Consider the following 22079-nt stretch of genomic DNA (forward strand, 5'->3'; position numbering starts at 1 on the left):
CGGAGATAAATCGATTTAAAGTTTTGGATGGCCCACCAGCCGATAAATAAAAGATTTTGGAATATTTTATACTGAGAAATCCGGATATACAAATTTCGAGCATCTGAACACCCCTCTTTTCGCGATTAGAGCCATATTTACGGAGATATATCGATTTAAAGTTTTGGTTGGCCCACCAGCCGATATTAAGGAAATATTTGTATAAACAGTGTCAAAATATTGATACTAGAATCCTCCGATGAATGTCACTGACCAAATCACGTAACTTCTATGTGATAATCCTGTGACGTTTAAGCTCCATGAAATGAGTGCCCCTACATGAGATTGACGTAGCTCTTATGTGAAAAGTACGATGGAAAAAATATACGTATGTTTTCACGTAGCATTTTGAAAATTATTCAGAGTGTAGAACTGCCAAGACGACAAATGAACAACATCGTTCGGATTCAGATCGATGTTTTGCATTCGTCATCTTCTCAGTCCCAACTTTGTATACTCAATTTGGGGTACAGTCAACTTTCGCTCGTTGGGCTAAACCTGTAGCCCACTTAGTGAAAGACTTTTGTTGGTTGGGCTGAGCTGTCAAGCTGAAAATTGGTTGAGGGATACACCGATATCATCATAATCCTTAAGCAACTATGCAAATTGTTCATACATGAGCCCCTCGAAAATGAATCAGCACTGTCAGAAATGACGTTTGACTTCGATTTTGGTTAGCTACAGCCCAACTACAACGTAGCCCACTTAAACATAACCCAACGAGCGACTGTATTTCGTAAACTCGCAAAATAAATAACACCATCAATACAAACTCAACTTTATTCTAGAAATATTTAAACCAAATTAAGTCAATCTTTGTGCACTAGAATCACAGTTGCTATTATGTAGAAATGTGGTGTCTCGTGGTAATGCCGGATGTAGTCGTCCATTTTCGGATCCAAGATGTACTTCATCTTGTAGTGCACCCCTTGCTGCTGTTTCTCGACGATCGTCGCCAAGCTGATGATCCGGTGCCTGAAATTGATTCTATTAGTCAAGTTCAACTACAGATCGAATGCTAACCTCCTGTAGTTCATGTTCTTAACCCGATCCTTGATCTGCTTGGAGATGTTCTGGCACATTTGCAAATTCTTCGTCGGATCGTAGATGTAGCGCATCTCCTCTTCGTCCACGTCGAACTGCTTCTCAATGACCCGTTCCATGATGCGACGTATCTTCTCCGTGTTGAACAGCGGCCTCTGGTAGGGTTCTTCCTTTTCCTCCTTGTTGATCCGGTGGTTCAGTTCCTCGGTGATTTCCTTGAATCGATTCTTCCGTTTGGCCAGTGCAGCCGTTAGCGTGTCGCTGAACAACCCCGCGGCTCCACCCTTGCTGGGCGTTCGCGTCAGGCGGGTATTGCTGCTGCAGGTGGTGGTGGTGGTGCTGTTCGTTACATAATAATAATGTGGGTTGATTGAGTGATTACCTGGAGTTGTTTCAGGATACTTACGAAGCACCGCCAAGCTTTAACGATCCCCACGTAGCCATACGACACCGAGCTCACTGGGTCATACACGCACAAGTAAAAGACTTATGTTGCCTGCCAAAATACGAAAGACAAATCCTGCTTCGTACGCGTTCCCCTAGGAGTCAACAAACCGACTGCCCTAGTAGGGAACTGGGATTGTAGTGCAAAGCCAATAATTCCACCAACTCGAAAACCAAGGGAACTTTCGCAGTAGTAGTGGTAGTAGTAGGGCACGGATCTCAACTTCAAACCTGACACCTCTCCCGTGTCGGCGGCGGCGGCACTCCAGGATTCGTGCAATGTGATATTTCTATCCACGGTCTGATGGTGCGACGTAGCGAGGGGAAATAGCAGTTGGCTTCAGTGCACTTCGACGGCTACCGCAAGCTGAAAGTGATTGGAGCGTGCACGAAAAATAAGGATAGCAAAGCACCCCATAAAAGTTTATGCCCTTTATGGCGGCGAAGAGTACTTGGCTCACGCTCCATTCACAGCATTCTTTCATTCTTCGATGGGAAATTATTGCAACGAGAGCGTTGGGGTGGGTGTCCCAGTTATGGCAGCATGTGAAAACTGCGCACATTTTGGTGTGTTCTAATTTCTGCATCTGGTAGGTGAATGCATCCTTCCACCTTATCGCAAAGGTCATCAAAAGCTCGTATTCAACAACCACTCTATAGAGAGCTACTAGCTACTGTCTATGAAGTCCCCATCAACGCCAACATCGTTGACGGAGGGCGGGAGTGGGTGCTTCCTTTCGTGAATTTTTAGCATTACGCGCAATGTGCGGGTATCGACCGCATTCCCGCATAGTGGAAAACCGTCCCGCCGCGTCGTCGTCGTCGACGACGTGAAACCCAGCGTAACAAACAAACAAACAGCAGTTGTACATTTTCGGTTGTTGATGGATGCCGTTCAATGCTAAATAAAGCGTGTTTCGATTTCACTCAAACAGTTATTTTATTATTTTCGCGTGTTGAACTACACTTTCCGTAACAACGCTATAATTCAAAGACACCTTCTCCACCTCTTATACCTGTCCCACCGCTCTGCCTGAGGGTACTGACCAGTTATGCGTTCTTGTCCCACCAAAATGGTTGTGCTGTTCCGCTTTGTTTCAAGCTATCATCGTCATTGACGAAAGTTTGACCCTATTGTCAACGCATGGAAGTTGTGTTCCACTATTCATGTGGCCCATATAATCGCTGGAGGGCCAACGGGGGTGGATCTACAGGTTTGTGACCTGTGATGTCGCTGAAGTTCATACATGGATAGATCGACATTCTCTGACACCTGAGGATTTCAGAGGTGTAATCTTATTAATATTGATGTTCGAGCAATAAATCAAAGCTTGCTTTGTGTGGAATAGAAGGGCTGTGTGAATTTTATCGGAATCAGATCTGACATACAGATATTCTGCCAATACGTGTAACTGTCCCATGTTCCTTATGCACCGTGGGACTCTTATGTGTATAATGGCAGTATTGCTATTCTGTATTTATGAATTTGAACAAATTGTTGAAATGTTTACATGTATGCATCCGTCTTTAAAAACAAACATCTCGTTTTTCAGTTGCCAAAACTTGATTTTTTTGTGTCTAGTGCAGCAAAGTATTATGGGTTCAAACTACCCCCACACCTTGAGAGCCTTGACTTCCGACCAATATAAAATTGTGTTTTACCCTTCTTACAAAGAAGGGTATAGATATCACTTGAAAAACCGACTATCGATCCGAGGCCCGGAGGGCCGAGTGTCATATACCATTCGACTCAGCTCGACGAGATCGGAACATGTCTGTGTGTGTGTGTGTGTGTGTGTGTGTGTGTGTGTATGTGTGTATGTGTGTGTGTATGTAACGAAATGAATGTGCTCACGTTTCTCAGCTACCGCTCAACCGATTTGGACAAACTCGGCGCCAAATGATATGTCTTGGGGTCCCATTGAACGCTATTGAACGGTTTTGGAATCGGAAAACCGGTTCCGGAGATATGGCCGGAATAAGATCCGGTGAATATGGGCCTTCACGCTGGATTTAACGGAAAACGTATCAAAACCATCATGCGACACATCAAATTACTACAGAATTCAAAAATAAGATCAATGCAAGTCGTGTTAAGTGTTCCAGACCACATTGGACACACTTGGACATGTTCCGGGTACCCCGGGGAAGTTGCTTGAATATGAATTGAATTAAAACCCATTAAATCACATTAAAATACGATGATAAGGTGATTGGTAGCCTCACCAAACAGACTACACCCGGATATATTCCGGGTACCCCCAGGCAGTGGCGTAGCGTCACTGGATGACACGGGGGTGGGGGGCTTGGTCACTGATAATGACAATAAAATAAATAAAGTTGAATAAGTAAGAAGGGTCTGATCACACCATAGGTGGATAAATTCGGGTTTTTTTTATACAACAGGTAGGTCATCATCTGCACTTTTTAATATGTTCATTACATACCAAGTGAAAACTTAATCATATCTTGTCGTGGAGTGCTGTGGTTTTGAGATGCTCGATAACCCTAGAGGGATCGGTTTTGCTTAATGAGCAGAATATCATGGGTTTAATCCGGAGCTTTCCCACAACATAATAAACTGCCATCGTTGGGTTCCGAGTGCATAAAGCGCAGTTAATAACCAATAGTTGAATTGTTCAAACCATGAATTTCGGAAAGGGTGTATGCGTGATCTAGTTTGGAAGACATTGTTGGCTGCTTTCAGACAGAGACGTCGCTTCATTCGAATAGATTGTGGTAATGTAAGGGGCACGGTGGCTATAGAGCAACCGTTTTTTGCTTAATGAATCGAAGAGCCTCATTAAAATTAATGAGTTAATCTATCATCCAGGCCACTATATTGTAGAAAAGTGTTAATAACATAAATTGGAAGAACGATTCAGAAAAGTAATAAGTATATTTAGGCCAAAGTGACGTACGCCTGATCCGGTTCGGAAGGCATACTTTGATACTTTGAAGGATTTAATTTCATTGTAATAGCTTCTTGCAACCGATAATGAACGATCGTAGGTCGTAGTTTGTTGTGTTGTTAGGGGCACGGTGGCCTTAGAGCGACCGTTTTTGCTTACTGAGCAGAAGATCGTGAGTTAGAACCCAAGCTCCTTTACATTACTGAGTTGTTAGGGTCGCGTCATTTGCATAACAGGCTTTAAAAGATTGCATCGCTTCCCAATGTGAATCCAGATCTAACTTACCCTTCCCACTAACAAAAACGTCCTTCCCGTGACAGCCGTGAAGATGCAGAGGTATACTCGATTTCTAGTAACAACGGTTGTTGAAATAACAATCCTTTGTCTCCCCGATGACCGTAAGGACGTGGCCAGCGCCGTTATTGACCTCAAAAATAAGAATTCTCCGGATTTTGAACACTGAGAATGGATTGCTAGTCCCAAGCCCCATTCCCTATTCTTATGGTTCTTTGTGCAAATTTCGCTAAATCTGGTCAATCACAGAGTAGCAATCACAATATCAGCTTCAATCGACCAAATTGATGCAACGAAGAGTGTTAAAGTCGAACAGCTTCGCAGCATTCTAGAACCTCAGTCGGCGTGCACAAACAAATGTTCAATCGCTTGTCTCTCTTTCTCCCGTCGCTCCATTGGTCTTCCTTTCAAGCTTCGGTGAAACGGATGAGCGAAAGAGCGCTCGACTTTGATAGTTTTCTCTTTCATGAAACACATCAACAGAGGTTTCATGACGTATAGAGCTTTTTGACGTTTAATCGGCGCACACTACTGCACCATTTAAATCGAATGAGTGCGATCAAGAGGGAAACAGATTAGTGAGAAAACAAACCGTTCATTCATCCATGTAACGGCGCCGGTGGTGTAGTGGTAAGCGTGATTACCTCTCACCCCAGCAGGCCTGGGTTCAATCCCAGTCGGCGCCGCCGGGATGTTCTGAGGCATAACATCTCTGATCACGCCTTCCTTCGGATGAGAAGTAAAGCCGTTGGTCCCCGGTTCATGAGTTGATGGGTCGATAGGTAGGGTCCAGGTGTTGGGGCTGCCTTCCTGGCACGTCGGTAGCATTTGGTGCTCAGCACGGAAAACAAGATCGACGGAAAAAACAAACCAAAGGAAAAAAAAATCATCCATGTGTGCTAGATAGAGAAAGACGATTAAACGTCAAAAAGGTCTATATGACGGAAAATGAAATTACATATTTAAAGCATTTCTCACGTGAAAACACTTGAAGATTACACGTAATATGTTTAATTTATCTTCCATCCACATATTTATCTAAAAAAAAATAACGAAAACGGGACATAACGCATTTTAAACAAATTGAAAGAGCGGTGATAGAGTGTTCGTGAAAGGGGATTGAAAGCCATAATGAGGTTTTGTTTAACTAGAAAATCGACGTTACTTACATTGAAAGCGATGAGCAAAGCAACGACGAGAAGATCCACAGCCAGCGTTTCCTTCTACGCGTGCTTCTTTTTCATTATCATTTCTTGCTGATAAAGGGTGTCCACGATGAAATTGCCACACACAAAATTGATTCGCAAAATTCGAGTTTTCATCCGATTGCCATCAAATTTTCAGGGATTGAGAAATAACTATTAAACTTCATTTTACCATTTTACTGGTATTTTATTTACAGTCCATACGCAAATGCCCGCACGTTGGCCTTAACCCCGGCCATAAGATTCTGCACAACCTGTGAATCAACCGTTTTTTGCATGTAAACCCATACTTTCTTCAGTTCCTCGACTGTCTTCACTACCTTAGGTCGTTTAAGAAGGTGCTGCTTCATAATCGCCCAGTACTTCTCGATGGGGCGGAGCTCCGGAGTGTTGGGAGGGTTGAACATTTTCGGCACGAAATTGACCTTATTGTCCGCATACCACTTCAGCACGTCCTTGGAGTAGTGGCATGAGGCCAAATCTGGCCAGAAGATTGTTGGGACGTTGTGGGCCTTCAGGAGAGGAAGCAGCCGCTTCTGGAGGCACTCTTTTATGTACACCTGTTCGTTCATCGTGTCCTGGGTCACGAAAGGTGCACTCCGCTTCCCGCACGTGCAGATGGCTTGCCAAACCAGGAATTTCTTCGCAAATTTGGACATCTTCTGAGTGCGGACATGCTCCGGAACGCTGAACTTATCCTTGGCCGTGAAAAACAGGTTGCCGGGGATCTGTTTGAAGTCGGCCTTCACATATGTTTCGTCGTCCATGATGCAGCATTCAACTTTCGTCAGCATGTTGAGGTACAACTTCCTGGCACGGGTTTTGGCGGACTTGTTCTGCTTCTCGTCGCGATTAGGGGCCTTTAGTACCTTGAACGTTCGAAGCTCAGCCTTAGTTTTGGCCTTCTGGACAAAACTTCGGCTTAGGTGCAGCTTCTTAGCCACATCCCTAACGGAGGCGTTCGGATTTCGGTTGAAGGCCCCAACTACGCGGTTGTGATTTTTGGTGTTGTACGGAATACTTTTTCCTTCACTTCTGGGCTTCCGATCGGTGGTCAACCGTTCCTCGAACCGCTTAATCACTCGCGACACCGTGAATTCGCAATTCCCAACGTTTTAGCGATGGAACGATGCGAGAGATCCTTGTTCTCGTGATGAATGCGCAAGATTTTATCACGCACGAGCTGTTCTTTCGACTCCATTTCCGCGAGTTTTGATCACAGAACTTTAAAACTTGCGAATAATGCACTATGAACTAAATCCACCCAAATTTTTATTAAATTCTACCCAACGGTTAAAAAGTTAGAGCAATTTCATAGTGTGGCAATTTCATCGTGGACACCCTTTAGTCTAGCAAGGCGTTATAGAAATGAAGCGTTGAACACGTTTGTATGAGAGAAACAAATCTCGAGTTCATTTTAGAGCTTCGAAAATGTAGAGCCCTGGTAGCAACTACTGAAATGTATGGTCGTCAATGCTCATGCTCATGCTCATGCACGGAATGTGACTCAACTTGAGTGACATTATATGAAAAATATCGATTAAAAAATTTCATTCAAGGTCCTCCCACGAAAACTTTCTGTAGGAGTCTAGCCTAGAATCTGTTTCCCAGGAAATCGAACTAGCTTTCCTAGAATTAGGATACGTGAATTTCGTTAAATTAGTGGAAATTGATTCCCAGGATGTCAACGGTAAGAAGAAAAATACAGACAGCAATCTTTTCTGCGCCACTGACAGTACTAAGGAGCAACATGCTTGGACCAGTATAATATTTATTTGTTATTTAACTAGCAGTGTTATTTTATCTGTCATTTGTTTGTTTCCCCCTGTTTCCCACAGCCATTTCGATCAACATTGAGGTCCCCAACAACTATGTCAAATGAACGAATTTGGTGGCAATCTGAATTTTCGGGAGACCTTTAAAGTTTGTTTAGAACTTCAAATTAGTTGCATGTGTAGTATGATGTGTCAAGTGTATATGGTGGATCACAACCCCTTTTTTCCCCAACAAGGGTGTCAGTTTTGAACGAATTTGGTTATGATTAGAAATACTCAGGCTGTGAACCATTTGCCGAGTTAAATTTAACTCGTGGTTAAAAGTGACATTTCGAAAGTTATTTTCTATATTCGAAAATCCCTGTGCTGTCGATCGACCGGTTTTCGAGCCACGGTTGTCAAAATTTAACTTCTTGTCTGTCAGAAATAACCATGCTCGGATAGCAGGGTTAATCGATAACTTTCCATCTGTCAAATTTTAACCAAAAGTTAAAATAATCTACCAAATGGTTCAGAGCCTCAGAGGGAGAGATAGGCGGAGAAAACAAAATGCAACTCGGCAGCAGGGATTTGTTCCTAAATTATCTTGCAACCCTTGCTAGAAGCTAGAATTTCAAATGACTTTTATTTTTGATTCGATTTACGTGCAAAATAATAATTGATTGCATCGCAATATTTTGCACATTTCTTGTTGCCATTCATTAACCAACGAAGATCAATTAATCAATAGAGTTAGAATATTGTTTTTGGTTCCAAAAACTAGTTGAATTTGAGAAGCACACAAAACATAAAGGTGATTGAATTTCTGTTCGATTGCAATACTCTCAAATTTATTCTAGTAAGAATAAGAAATCCTTGGAAAAATTCTAATTGGAATGTTCGATTGGCTCAGATTTTGGCAGTTCATTTGGCTCAAAACATTCTCTCCGCCCATCTATCCCAATGAGCTGGATTACCGAGGTGAAGCAATCACTCACACAACCACTGTACGATACAGGCAAGTACACGCAAGTAGTGACGTCACTACTTGCGTTTACGTTGATTTTTTGGTTTACTAATACAACCCTATTTCACGATCTGCTCCACCTCTCTCTGTACCTCATTGCATCTATCCCTCTGATTATTTCTAGTTATGATCTGGATTTTCGGGAGAATTATAAACCTTGTATGCGAGACGAAACGAACCTATTCATTTGCTTTCCACAAATTCAAATAAGGGAAATGTAGGTAATGTCGGCCTACATGTCCCTAATTTGGGCCCATACATAAATTCAGCAATCGACTAAATTTTCAATAGCGACCAAAAATATCCATTAGTACCGTCCTAAAGACGCGTTCATCTAGATAAAATTGATAAATAGCAGACTTTTAGCGATGGGCTCAAATTAGGGACATGTCGGCCGACATTACCTACATTTCTCCTATTGCTCAAATTTCACCAAATCTCGGAAATAGATTGGAAATACTATGCAGACCAACTTTGTCGAAGTCTGCCAATCGATTAGACTTCTACGAAAAAAGTTATTATTATATTAATTTAGACCTATTAATCCCCGCAAATATGAGCTTGTAGGTACGCGTGGAACACTTGGTCTAACTTTTTGTAAAAAGATCAAATCGATTTGGAGTTTTCGACAAAGTTGTTTTGTATAGTATTCTACCAGTCTTTTGACAGTTTTTGTTTTGGATGCACGCGTTTCCAAAACACCAGATATATTCGGTTTTTTTTCCCCAAAGATTCCACGGACTCCGTCCGTTTCCCTATCATATACAATATCGATTCCATCAACGGAACCACAACGCGCCGCGAAATGGCCTCTACGGTCGACCGAACCTTCGTTATCAGCGTTAAAGGTGTACCGAGTAAGCTCTAATACGCCGAAATCTCTACCTCCATCTTCCAAAAACTGAACTCTGCACTGACCCAGATCAAACATCTGCAAATCACCAACGGGCGCGTCTACGCAAAGAACCAGCTAGAACACGACGGAAAGCTCTATATTCTTCCACTATCCATATGGAGGACGGTACTATTGAGGTTAGGATCCATGACCTCCGACCAAGAATCACTAATCAACAACTGGTGCAGAGGACGAAAGAGTTCGGACAAATCTGTTCGGTCCGCGAAGAAGTCTGGAACGACTTTTTCCCCGGCGTTCCAACAAGCGCCCGTTTATGCCGGATGAAACTCATCAATCCGATTCATTTTCTTTTTTTCTTCTTTTCCTTTATTTAACGTCGGTCTCTGTTCCGCAATCTAGTGCCAATCACCGACGGACATCGATTGCCATCCATTGACGGTAACCAAATGTGCAGGAAGGCAGCTTCCACACCTGCGTAGGAGAACAATCCCACCGACCTAACAATCTGATTAAATCATACATAACTGTCGATGCTGTGATGACTCTCGTCACCTGTCAAACACTGCAATCGTAAAGTGCACAACACGCAAACCTGCTCGGAATATGCCAAATCTCTAAAATCATCTGTAAACGAACGTTTGATCGTTGCCGATGTCGTAAAGAACTCCAGCGCATACCAGGACTTCATCGAAGTCAAAAGAACGAGACGTAATAGCTCCAGCAGATTCAACGGACCAGAGAAAACCAAACACAGATCCAGGTCTAACGCCTCACTTGCGGGAAGCGAAATAACAAGCAGCAAACGAAAACAACACAACGCACAACCAACAACATCGGCCTTGCCCATTCATACCGACAAGAAGAATGCCGACAACAGACCGGCTCGAACAGAAACGCGTACTGAGACTCGTTCTGGATTACGATCCCGATCCGAGTCTCGCTCTCCATCAAGAACCACCAAATAATGTCCAGTCTCCAAAAACTCCAGCCTGCTGTCTTGTTTTACACGGTAAGCAAAATGAACAGTATATGTCCAGACTTAGCAGAAAAAAAGATACTGCCACCCTAAAAACAAACCAAACTTTACAGCGAACGATGTTCAACGATATGCGCTGCCCTCGCTGGAAAACAAGTCATCCACATCAGTCTACCCCCTCCACCCAAACCATGTTTAGCAATGGATAACACAACGTCTACATCAGCATCTTCGTCGACCTTGGAGGTCGAAATTGGCCCCACCGACAGATGCCTTGCATTGCAGTGGAATATACGTGAACTTCGAGCCAACGCTTGTGAATTGAAGCAACTCGCTTCGCATCATCAACCTGCAGTGATAGCACTTCAAGAAACGAAGGTAAACGCCCAAATATTGCCTAACGATTTCATCGGCAAGGATTACACCCCACTACTGGAAAGCGGTTCCAACTATCCGTGGGTACACGGCGTAAGCCTTACGATCCGTGAAGGGATCCCATTCGAGAGACAAGAGATTCAGACGACCTTGCAGGCGATCGCTGTGCGGATTCAATTACCGCAACCTATTGCAGTAGTCTCGATCTATCTGCCACCTAATTCTCGTCGAATTAATGACCAACATGATAGTCTCTTCGAACAACTACCGGAACCGGCTGCAGTACTTGAAGACTTCAAGGCCCATCACCCTGCATGGGGCTCCTGCAATGTGGATTATCTGGGACGTTTCATAGCTGAAAATACTCTGAAGAGGAAGCTCGTTATCTCGCTCTATCCCACTCGCATAAACCCAGCTTCTAGTTCTATGTCATCAATTGATCTCTCACTCTGCTCGAAAATGGCTGTACGACAGCGCCGACTGGGCGAAGTATGAACGATTAACGTCAGTTGTCATCTCCGTTGAATTGAACACCTTTGTAGATAGTATACTTACGGCAGCAAGAGCAAGCATGCCAAGCTCGAGTGGAAAAACTGGTCCCAAAGCGGTACCTTGGTGGTGCCCTGAAGTGAAGACGGCTATACAACGACGAAGGAAAATGCTGCGACACCACGACGCCTTTCTGACGATGATCCGAATAAACTAGAGGACCTACAAGCTTTCCAGGAAGCACGAGCAGTGTCAAGAACGACGATCCGACTGGCCAAAACGCAATCATGGGAACATTTCGTTGCCAAGATCTCTCCTACTAGTTCAACGACGGACCTATGGCAGTCCGTTAATGCACTGCGTGGCAAGGGCCACCACACCACCAAAGTTATCAGAGGTTCATCTGGGCCAATGGATGCCCCGCTGATGTGGCTGAAATATTGGCCCTACACTACACCGAAAGGTCGGCAACCTTCAGTTATCCAACTACTTTCCAAAAGCGAAGGAAAAAGCAGAACGGAATTATTCTAACCCATTGAAAAAGGTTCACAAAGGGTAAAACCACAGACAAGCTGACGTAACTCTTCACTGTGTTCACGCATTTAACGACTGATTTGAATATTATCACTTCCGCGAACTACTCGCCGCAGCGCTGGCATCGGATCACTTTGACGTTTCTATACATTCTAGAGAACTTTTATGCAATATTGTTTGCGAGTTAGCGAGCAAACTTGTTTTCCGCGAGAAGCCCGAGAGATGTCGTTACTGAGGTCCTATGTTTTGAGATACAATGTTTTCAAGAAAAACTTTTTCAAAGAGATACGTCTGTTTGTCTGTGGTGTAACGCTGATTTTTCCCTAGCTGAACTCTTGTGGGCTGTCGACAAAGGACGGGGCTTAGCTACGGGTCCTACTCCTGATTCCATTGGGTATCCCATGCTCCAACGGCTACCTTTCTCAGTGAAAACCGCGCTCCTAGAGTTGCTCAATCGTATTTGGCACAGCGGAGTCTTCCCGATCAGATGGCGAACAGGGGTATAGTACCAATTCCGAAGTCCAAAGTCTTCGAAAGGATGGTTAACAGACGTTTAATTACGGAATTAGAATCGGAAGGAAGGCTTGATAAACGCCAACACGCTTTCCGATCCGGCCACGGTACTGACACGCATTTCACCGAACTTGAAAGCTACCTAGCTGCAAAGGACGAGCATTGCTTAATCGCGTCTTGGGACTTATCCAAAGCCTACGACACGGAATTTTACGGTCACTGAAGCAAGGCACGTAGCGGGTGCATGTACAACATTCTAAACAGTTTCCTCGCGGACCGAACTTTTAAGGTAGCTGTAGGAGGACATCACTCAGGCCTATATCCACTGGAGAACGGAGTCCCACAAGGTTCTGTATTGTCTGTCACTTTGATCCTCGTTGCAATGCAACCTATGTTTCGTGCGATACCAAATGGAGTAAAGGCTCTTCTATATGCGGACGACATCTTATTGGTCGTAGTAGGTCGAAAGAACCAGCTCTTAGGTCGGAAACTACAGATTGCTGTTAACGCGGTAGTAAAATGGGCTAAAAGCATTGGGTTTTGTATATCGTCGAACAAATCAAACATCTTCTACGGTAGCCCTAATGAATTCCAGGAAGACGTCCCATATCGGTACACTCACAAATTGACCACGTTCTGATTTATGGAAGATACTTCTTGGATTATCACCGACGTCAGGACCAATCGATTCGGAACACTGACTGCCTTGTGATGATGAAAGTTTGCTAAAGACTTTCTGTTGTCAACAACATTTGGTACGCCACGATACAATCTCAAACGACTCAAGTTACCCGAATTCGCACATGATTACACGTAAGACCTTGTAGCAGAGCTGACCGAAACTCCCCTTGAGGCTGACAAAGCTGACAAACAGCAGAAGGTGCCATTGGAAGGTTCGACGAGGACTGTCAGAAGGTTTTAGACGCAGCAAGTAACTCGTCCAAATGTGAAGCGATACAAAAAGAAGCGAAGACCTAAAAACTCATGGATAAGAAGCATCGCATGGAAGAGTTAGGTTATAGTGTGAAGAAATCGAGAAGCTGTATCGTTCTCAAAAGGCCTGTAAATTCTATGAGAAACTCAATGCATCCCGCAAAGGCTTTATGCCGGTAGTCCTGAAAGTGTTGGGATAAGGATGAAGGTATCTTGAAGTCGAGAAAATTTAAAACCCGAGAGATTCCCTCGACCGAACTGGGAATAATACCGTGCCTTTACTGACTAGGCTATCTGAAGCCATATACGTTTCTATTATGCCTTATGAGAATTTCATGTACCTTCCGTAAATGTCACCGATTCAAGTCAAGCGTAGTAGTTCTATGGCATCATCGCAAATAGTATTTATTTATAAATTAAGGACGAATTCATCTAAAAACATCAATTTAGGTTGTTTTTGGAAAATTTAACCCAATTTTGATCAACATTTTTTTTTAATTCTTTATTTAAGAGATTTTTAGCCTTAGGCTAGTTCATCTCTAATTTTGATCAACAGCATACAACTGAATAAGGGCAACTCTAATATTGACCACTGGTTCGTATTGGTAAACTAGATTGCCCCCAAACATTCGTTCGTTTCGTTGTATTGTTAAAATGTTGATTGAATCTCATCTGCCTTGGACTAATAACATTCCGAGCGTCTATTCAAATCGATATAAGGCATGCAGCAATAATGAAGCCTACACCTAATCGACGAACGCACCAATTTCAACCTGTACCTATAATCACTCCAAAAATGCTCGGATTTCTCCGAATCGAACGCTTTACAATCAACCAAAAGTCGGTTGATATCGAAATCGATACCCCACATCCATCTCGTTGATTGAAACATTTCGAGATCCGGTGGTGATTAGTCACTCTATTCAACAGCTAACGCGGCTTAGCCGCGCAATGCGTCATGCTTCCAGTATCATACCGCGCCGTCGGTTGTTCGATATTCTGATGAAAACCGATCTCAACAATCTAGAAGGCCACGACGACGACGACGTTGATGCAGCGAGCCGTGCAGCAGAACACGAGCACCATCCCAAAAGGGCCTGTTGTGTCGTGAAACGTGACACTCTCGCGCCAAGCGGCACGATGCTACTTTCCACGTATGGTCAAATCAAAACAAGCGAAAGGGGGATTACCTACTTTGAAAATAAGCACTCGAATGAGGCAGATTCTTTTGTTGTCACTTTAGCTTGGTATTAGTATTAGTAGTAGTAGACATGATAAATGAGTAATAACGCGAGACTCAAGTTAAAATTGCTCTGACCACAGACATGTGGTGGGAATTTGTACCAGCAGCAGTCTGAATGTGAGTTATATGTGCAAATGGGCTCTCTCCGGTGGTGTCGTTTGAATGTGGTGCTTGGTGCTTGGTGTTGACGGAGAGGTATAACTATAGGCAAACGAGTGTGCGTGCTGCTTGCGGTTTTTGCTAACCAAAGTAGGTACCACATTGAAAGTACTCACGCGCGCTGCGCGATCAGTTTAGTTCAAAGTGACTTGTCATAACGCTAAGATCGTGATCCTCTCTAGACAGCTGCTTGAGTCAGTGTTCTTCCAGTCCAGTCGATTGTGCAGATGCGTGTAATTACATATAGCAAGCGTTTTTAAAAGTGTGTAACCGAGGAGAGTAAAAACAGATTCTTAGGGATCGGGTTTTGAGAGAGGTTTGACGAGGATCATTTTGCTCGCACTGCCCTCCGTATTTAGTCTCCAGTTGATCGTTGATCGTGTACGCGCCGTGGTCCGTTACCAAACTTCATCATCATCAGCAGCCTGGTCGTTGCTAGCGGTCATCAAAGCCTACTGCGTTGGTTGGTTGGTAACCTCGGTATGAGCGAAGAGTGATTGTGGTGAGGCAGGTAAATAATCCAATGTAAAACAAGAGAAACCTATTGTGGAGTGAATTTAATGACCTGAACCATTATCAGTTCAGCGTAGCAAAACAACGACCGACAATAAAAGTGAAAAGTGGAAGTGGAAGTTCATACACAGAGTAAAAACAAAGAAGCAAAACGAGAGGGAAGCTCATTTGTTTTGCAATTATAATTGATGCCGCATAGGAAAATATAAGCCATCATTATTGGAAGGCCGGAGTAAAGCACCGAAAAAGAGCAACATGAGTATCAAGGCGGAAAATAAGATCTCGCTGAAGATCGAGCCGTCTAAAAATAACCTGATCAAATCTCCAAGTAAGTACAAAACCGATTTGGTGGCCTTTTCCGTCACCGGCAGACGGCAGGGTTTTTCATTCGCGCGCGATCGCTGTTCATGGCGACACAAAGTTATTAACAATCTCCGTCCCATGATGTAGTTAAGTTATTTATTATTTTTGTCGGTCCAGCAATATTGCACGTAGATGCAGATTTTTTTTGTTAGCCTCAGACGGTTTCAGACTTTGGTTCCCCGTATACTTGTTTTTTTTTTTGGAAGTGTTGTTTCTGTTTGTGCCGGCTTTGTTACTCCTACCAGTAATTTATTGGACCTCTTCGGTTTGATCTTCTGAGTGTTTTTTTGTTGTGTTGTACGCGATCAAGAAGAAGAACTGTAGCGTGTCTCGTGTGGGACAGTGTGAATACAAGTAGAAATACATTCAAAGTGTGCGAGAGAGCAGAGCAGAGGGAAGCGCTCAGACATGTCGCAGTGGGCTAGATATGGTAAATAAACAGTAATGGATCATTTTAGATGGCTGAGTTTTGAACCCACCACAGCTTTCATTTGGCGCTACTGTATACGGACGAACCAATGTAAAATACTGTGGTAGCCACAGTACGGTGCTGTCAAAACCTCAGCATCTTCAATGATCCATTGGAATGAGTTGTTGTCTATTTAGCTTGGTGCGAATTTACGTGGTTCTGCCGTGTGGTGTTTCACGTTGTAGGCAGTGACTCATATGGTGATATTACGATTGTGCAGAATTATTCGACTCGTTTTAGTAGATACAAGGTACAAGAGAGTTGTTGTGCGCAAGAACAAACATTTTGAGCACAATTCTCTCATGCATTCAAATGTGAATATCTCAATAACAATAACTTGAATCGTGATTTAGTCTTGAGCAACGATCTTTCTTATTGTTTACGCTACAAGCCCTGAAGTTGTGAGCTAAACCGAGTATAATGAACCAATTCTATGATCGAAAGAGTGTAGCACCGGGGGTAATTTCTCAAACATTTTTTGACCAAACACCCTTATAAACTTTGAACTAAAAGCGCCAGCTCGTGTTACAACCGAGTAAGCTGAAACTTTTCGAGAAAGATTTTCTCACCTAAAGGCACAATCATGGGGGGTACCCCGTTTAAAATTTTGATTTGGGTTGTTTTAATCCTACATAAGTGCTAGGCCGAGTTAAACAAATGGAAATTTTTTTTTTTCCATCGTTGCATTATAAGCTTCATAAGGGCTAGGCTAGTAGTGCGGTAGTTTCGAGGTGCAACTAAATGTGTTCAAATTTCGAACATGATTTAGAATCTATTACAGTATGTCGGGCAATATGGATCATGTGAATCACCCTAATGGTCACTACTGATCATGCATGAAAACATCTCTTCGGATACGTAAGACATTGATCACTTGGCAGCGATTCTCGTAGCTTGGAAGACGAAGTGCGTATCTCCAAGGTAGCTTACGGAGCGCGAAGCGAAGAAAACGTCGTTGCACAGATTCAATTCGCTCGGCCCCATTATTGTAGTTCGGGCTCCAGACTGCAGAGCAGTATTCCAACGTAGATCTGTGAAGTTCTTAGTAATCTTGAAGACAAAGCCAAGAGTTCTGGGCGCTTTGTCGACGACATGCGATATATGGGGTGAGTATGTCAGCTTTGAGTCTAGAAAAACGCCTAAGTCTTTCACGCAATGCACCCGTTCGATAGTCGTGCCTTGTAGTTTGTAGTTGAAAATAATCGGTTGTTTCTTGCGTGAGAAAGCAATGATTGTACACTTAGCTGGGTTGATCACCAGTCGGTTTAGACTACAACAGTCAGCAAAGATGTCAATCTGATTTTGGAGAGAACGGCAGTCGGCGAGTGAGTGGATGCGCAGAAAAACTTTCAGATCGCCTGCAAACGATAATCGTGGCCCTGTGATAACATGGTGAACGTCGCCGAAGTAAAGGAGAAATACCAATAGTCCCAGATGGCTACCCTGAGGTATACCGGACTTTGCGCAGAAGCTTGCTGAGCGACAAGTACCCAAAGTTACTGCCAGTTGGCGCTCCGTGAGGTATGAACGAAACCATCTCAAAAGATTTCCACCGATCCCTAGCCCATCAAGCTTAGCTATCGCAATTTCGTGGTTCGGCGTATCGAAGGCTGCCGTAACATCTGTGTAAATAAAGTCCGTTTGGGTCCGAGCAATCAAACTGTCTGTGATGTACGACGTTAGGCATAGCAGGTTCGTAGTTTTGGAACGTCCAGTTATGAATCCGTGTTGATCTATACTTAGATATTGCTTGCAATGCGCATTTAGGGACTCTATAACAACCAATTCAAAAAGTTTTGATACAGCACTCAGCGACGTGATTCCCCAGTAGTTGTTTACGGCGCGTTTGCTTCCCTTTTTATGAACAGGAAACATATCCGCAGTCTTCCAGCAAGATGGAAAGAGAGAGCTGGAATATGCGGCGCAGTGGATCTAAAAGACAAGTGAGGTTCTTTTTAAGAATAATCGACGGAACACCATCGGATCTAGCCTTAGCTGAAGTCCAGTGATGCAAAATATCATGACACTCACGTGAAACTCGTCTACGCATCAACCGACTATTGCTGACAGAACGTTTTGTCACGCAGTGAGAGGTAGAGTCATGGCAAACAACAATCACCAGTAATGGTCGCTGCTCACAAGCAAAACGTTACACTCGCTGCTGATGATGAAAAACACAACGAACACAGTGAAGACTTCTGCTGTACGATGATGAGAAAAAGCGAAACAGGTTGCAAATTTCTTGTCGATTGCCAGCAGTTTCACCATTAAAAATCATGGAGAGGGTAAGCCGACTTCCCTGCGTTGCTAATTTACGAAGTTACAGAAGAATTTCGGGTGTGATTTTAGCCGCCGTTAAATCCTCCTTTGATAGCGTTGAAAACAGAGACGACTCAACCGTTTATACTCGTGGTTGAGTCTGACATAGTAGCATTTCAGCGGCAGTGTGCGGAATTTAGTAAATCTTCTGGGAGCAGCCTTCTTAGTTCTTTTCAACGAGCGAAGATCTTTCGTCATCCAAGGGACGCGAGAGTCGATATGGATGGTCTTTTTGGAAACGTGACTGTCAATGACATATGCCAAGACGTGAGAAAAGGTTTGTGCAGCAATGTTGACGTCTACAGGATCTAGAATATGCTCCCAATCTAGGTTAGACAGCACATGGACAATACTGCGATGGTCAGCTCTACGGAAGTCATATGACACAGCGTTTGGAGAGCTGTTGAAATCATGGACAATGATGCACTTCCTTGACTAAAGGTTCGGGTGCCGTGGAGAGGAAAGGAGCTGTATCACGAGCACTCACAAAGCAGAGATCCAGGGTGCGGTTGTTTTAATTCAACAGGTCATTGATTTGTGAAAGATGAACAATCGTGATCAGGACAAAAGAAACCACTATGAGTTGGAGTCCATGCAATGTCCGGTAGGTTAAAATCGCCAAGAACAATAGCTTCGTCGGAAGGGCCTGCTTTGTCTGAAGGGACCAAGACGGATCGACAATGTGCGTCAATAAGCTCCAAGTCACGGGTTTGATCTGGAGGGATGTACACTGCACAGAGAAGCAATTAACGATCACCAAGTTGAATAGCCACCCTCACTTGTTTAACCGTGTCCCAGGAATCGTCCTCGATAACTTCTGCTTTCAGCTTGGAACTAACTGCGATAAGGACGCCTCCCTCAGTAGTTTTCCTACTATGATTCGTGTTTCGATCGCAGCGAAATATTTCGTAGCCAGCACCAAAGACGTAGTTTGAAATGGTTCGATAAAGGGTGATACGGTCAAAATTTGGTCAATATCAACTTGACGTATTTCTTTCAATTTTGCATTTAAAAAACCTGAACACCCCTCATTTTCGAGGTGTGTGTATGTGTAGAATGTTGCTCCTATTTTGATTTTGGAATTCACTCTTCAGTTGTCAAAATGCCGTCCAAGCAAGAAGAGCAGCGTATCAAAAATTTGCTCGCGCATCGCGAAAATCCGAGCTACTCGCACGCAAAGTTGGCAAAATCGCTAAAAGTTGCCAAATCAACCGTTACAAATGTAATTAAAGTGTTTGGGGAACGTTTGTCGACAGTCAGGAAGTCTGGATCGGGGGGAAATCGAAAACCGGAAGCCGCTGAGACGACAAAGAGAGTTGCCGGTAGTTTCAAGCGAAACCCTAACCTCTCTGTCCGAGATGCTGCAAATAAGCTGGGTGTATCGTCTACAACCGTGCATCGAGCCAAAAAACGAGCCGGACTATCGACTTACAAGAAGGTAGTGACTCCAAATCGCGATGATAAACAAAATACACTGTACACGACGATGCTGACGAAGTTTGACTGCGTGGTAATGGACGACGAAACCTACGTCAAAGCCGACTACAAGCAGCTTCCGGGACAGGAGTTTTATACGGCAAAAGGAAGGGGAAAGGTAGCAGATGTTTTCAAGCACATGAAACTGTCAAAGTTCGCAAAGAAATATCTGGTTTGGCAAGCCATCTGTACCTGTGGCTTGAAAAGCAGCATTTTCATAGCTTCCGGGACTGTCAACCAAGAAATTTACGTGAAAGAGTGTTTGAATAAACGTCTGCTGCCTTTCCTGAAGAAACACGGTTGTTCCGTACTGTTTTGGCCGGATTTGGCATCTTGCCATTACGGTAAAAAGGCCATGAAGTGGTACGCCGCCAACAACGTGCAGGTGGTTCCCAAGGACAAGAACCCTCCCAACACGCCAGAGCTCCGCCCAATTGAGAAATACTGGGCTATTGTCAAGCGGAATCTAAAGAAGACCAAAAAAACTGCTAAGGGCGAGCAGCAGTTCAAGGCAAACTGGCTTTCTGCGGCGAAGAAGGTGGACAAGGTGGCTTTACAAAATCTGATGGCAGGGGTCAAGCGTAAGGCCCGGCAATTCGGATTTGGAAAAGCGGAAGCCTAACTGAATATTTTTCCTGAATTTTATACTAATTGACCTTGATAAAGAAATTTAATTTGATTTTTTAAATAAACTATTTCACCGATTTACACGCGTTTTCCCTTGACCAAATTTTGACCGTATCACCCTTTATGCCGAAACTAGTAAACATCCTTAATAACGAACTAATTACTCTCTATGATGTTGCTGGTTTCATCGCTTCAATTTGAATGAACCGACTAGTGTAGCAAACAACAACAAACAAAGATTTCCCAGAAGGTAATCCTTCTTTAAAATCCATAGCCAAATCTTACCACGGTTTTGTTGGTATGCGGCGTATGATAGGATTTGGTTTATCTGGCAAGGCGGCCATCTTACAAAGGTTTGCACTTGTTAACTACTTTTTCCACCATTTTATCCATTTCAGGGAACCACACTTTTGTTCTTATGTGAGCTTTGATTCCAGTGCTACCCTGATGTCCTAGATGACTCAGTTGTACTATTTTCTCTTGTAGATTTCTAGGCATAACTATCCTATCTCCTTTTAGAATCAAACCTCCGTATCCAATCAGATCATCTTTGATTGTTTTGGCCCTATATTGTATCGGAACATCGTCCCACACACCTGAAGAGAGTGCTTCTCTAACTTTGTTCAAATCTTCATCTTGTAAGCTTTCCCGCTCCACTTCTCCTAAGCTTATCGCCATTGGCATCATTTCTTCACGTCTGCTTCTCCTACTGTTCCTGAATCATCAATTGAAAGTTGGGAAAATGCCAGATTTTTGTCTCCTGGTTCATATCGTACATCAAAGTCGAACGCTTGTAGCCTTAACATCCATCTCTCAATCCTTGCTGATGGTTTTGATCGGTTTTGAATAGGTATTGTAATGGTTTACAATCGGTGATTGAAGTGAATCATTTCCCGTACAGATACATATACAATTTCTCCATGGCCCATACATTCCTTCTCAGTCTGGCAATATTTTTTCCGGCGAACGGCCAAACTTTTGGAGGCACAATATATTGCTCGAGAGATTCCGTCTTTCACTTGAATAAGAATGCTACCGACTCCTACAGAACTAGCGTCAGTGGCCAACAAAGTTTCATCTTCAGGGTCATAAAATCCTACCTAATATGGACTTAATGTTGTCCAATTCGTTATTGTGTGGTTGATTCCAAATAAACGGAACACCCTTAATCAAAAGCTGGCGCATATCCAAAGTCAGCGTTGCCTGATTTGGGATAAATTTTCCCACAAAATTTATCATTCCCATTAAGGATTTCAGCTCCGTCACATTTTTGGGTGGACGCAGGTCTAATATGGCTTAAATTTTATCTTGAGTTGGCCTTATGCCTTTGATAGAAATAATGTGTCCCAAGAATGTTACTTCGGTTACTCCTAAAAAGGATTTTTTTTGTTGATTCTTAAATTTAACTCTTTCAGTCGTTTCAAAACCTCTTCTAGTATTTTATCGTGTTCTTCATCCGTTTTTCCATGAATAAGAAAGTCATCCAAGAAAACTACAAGGCCATCAATGCCACGA

General features: G+C 43.4%; 3 protein-coding genes across 4 annotated transcripts in view; 1 reads left to right on the forward strand and 2 right to left on the reverse strand.

The window, feature by feature from the left end:
* Positions 1 to 22079, reverse strand: part of Xxylt (Xyloside xylosyltransferase) — a 302336-nt gene that overhangs the window by 217151 nt on the left and 63106 nt on the right. The gene's annotated exons all lie outside the window — the stretch shown is intronic.
* Positions 845 to 1631, reverse strand: LOC135713677 (uncharacterized). The gene is made up of 3 exons (XM_065236842.1): positions 1490 to 1631; positions 1063 to 1422; positions 845 to 1014 (listed from the first exon to the last, which is right to left on the reverse strand). The coding sequence occupies exons 1-3, from the start codon at positions 1525 to 1527 to the stop codon at positions 849 to 851; spliced, it is 564 nt and encodes a 187-aa protein (XP_065092914.1). The 5' UTR covers positions 1528 to 1631; the 3' UTR covers positions 845 to 848.
* The window catches only part of pnut (septin 7-like protein pnut), a 215218-nt gene continuing 208100 nt past the window's right edge, over positions 14962 to 22079 (forward strand). The window contains exons 1-2 of one of the 2 annotated variants that reach the window (XM_065236909.1): positions 14962 to 15308; positions 15378 to 15638. The gene's annotated coding sequence lies outside the window, so the exon portion shown is untranslated. Of the gene's footprint in view, positions 15639 to 22079 lie in introns of both variants that reach the window. The other variant, XM_065236908.1, reaches the window with a different exon arrangement.

Source organism: Ochlerotatus camptorhynchus, unplaced genomic scaffold (assembly GCF_037179485.1).
Source record: "Ochlerotatus camptorhynchus isolate MF236.1 unplaced genomic scaffold, CSIRO-AGI_Acam_v1.1 ptg000577l, whole genome shotgun sequence".
Lineage (NCBI taxonomy): Eukaryota > Metazoa > Arthropoda > Insecta > Diptera > Culicidae > Ochlerotatus > Ochlerotatus camptorhynchus.

Bases quoted from the DNA above. Each gene is read 5' to 3' on its own strand.
- LOC135713677 (XM_065236842.1), bottom strand. From the start codon at position 1,527: ATGGCTACGTGGGGATCGTTAAAGCTTGGCGGTGCTTC. The intron at 1,423-1,489 runs GTAAGTATCCTG...TGTAACGAACAG, and splicing joins TTAAAGCTTGGCGGTGCTTC to CACCACCACCACCACCTGCA. The intron at 1,015-1,062 runs GTTAGCATTCGA...AATCAATTTCAG, and splicing joins AAGAACATGAACTACAGGAG to GCACCGGATCATCAGCTTGG.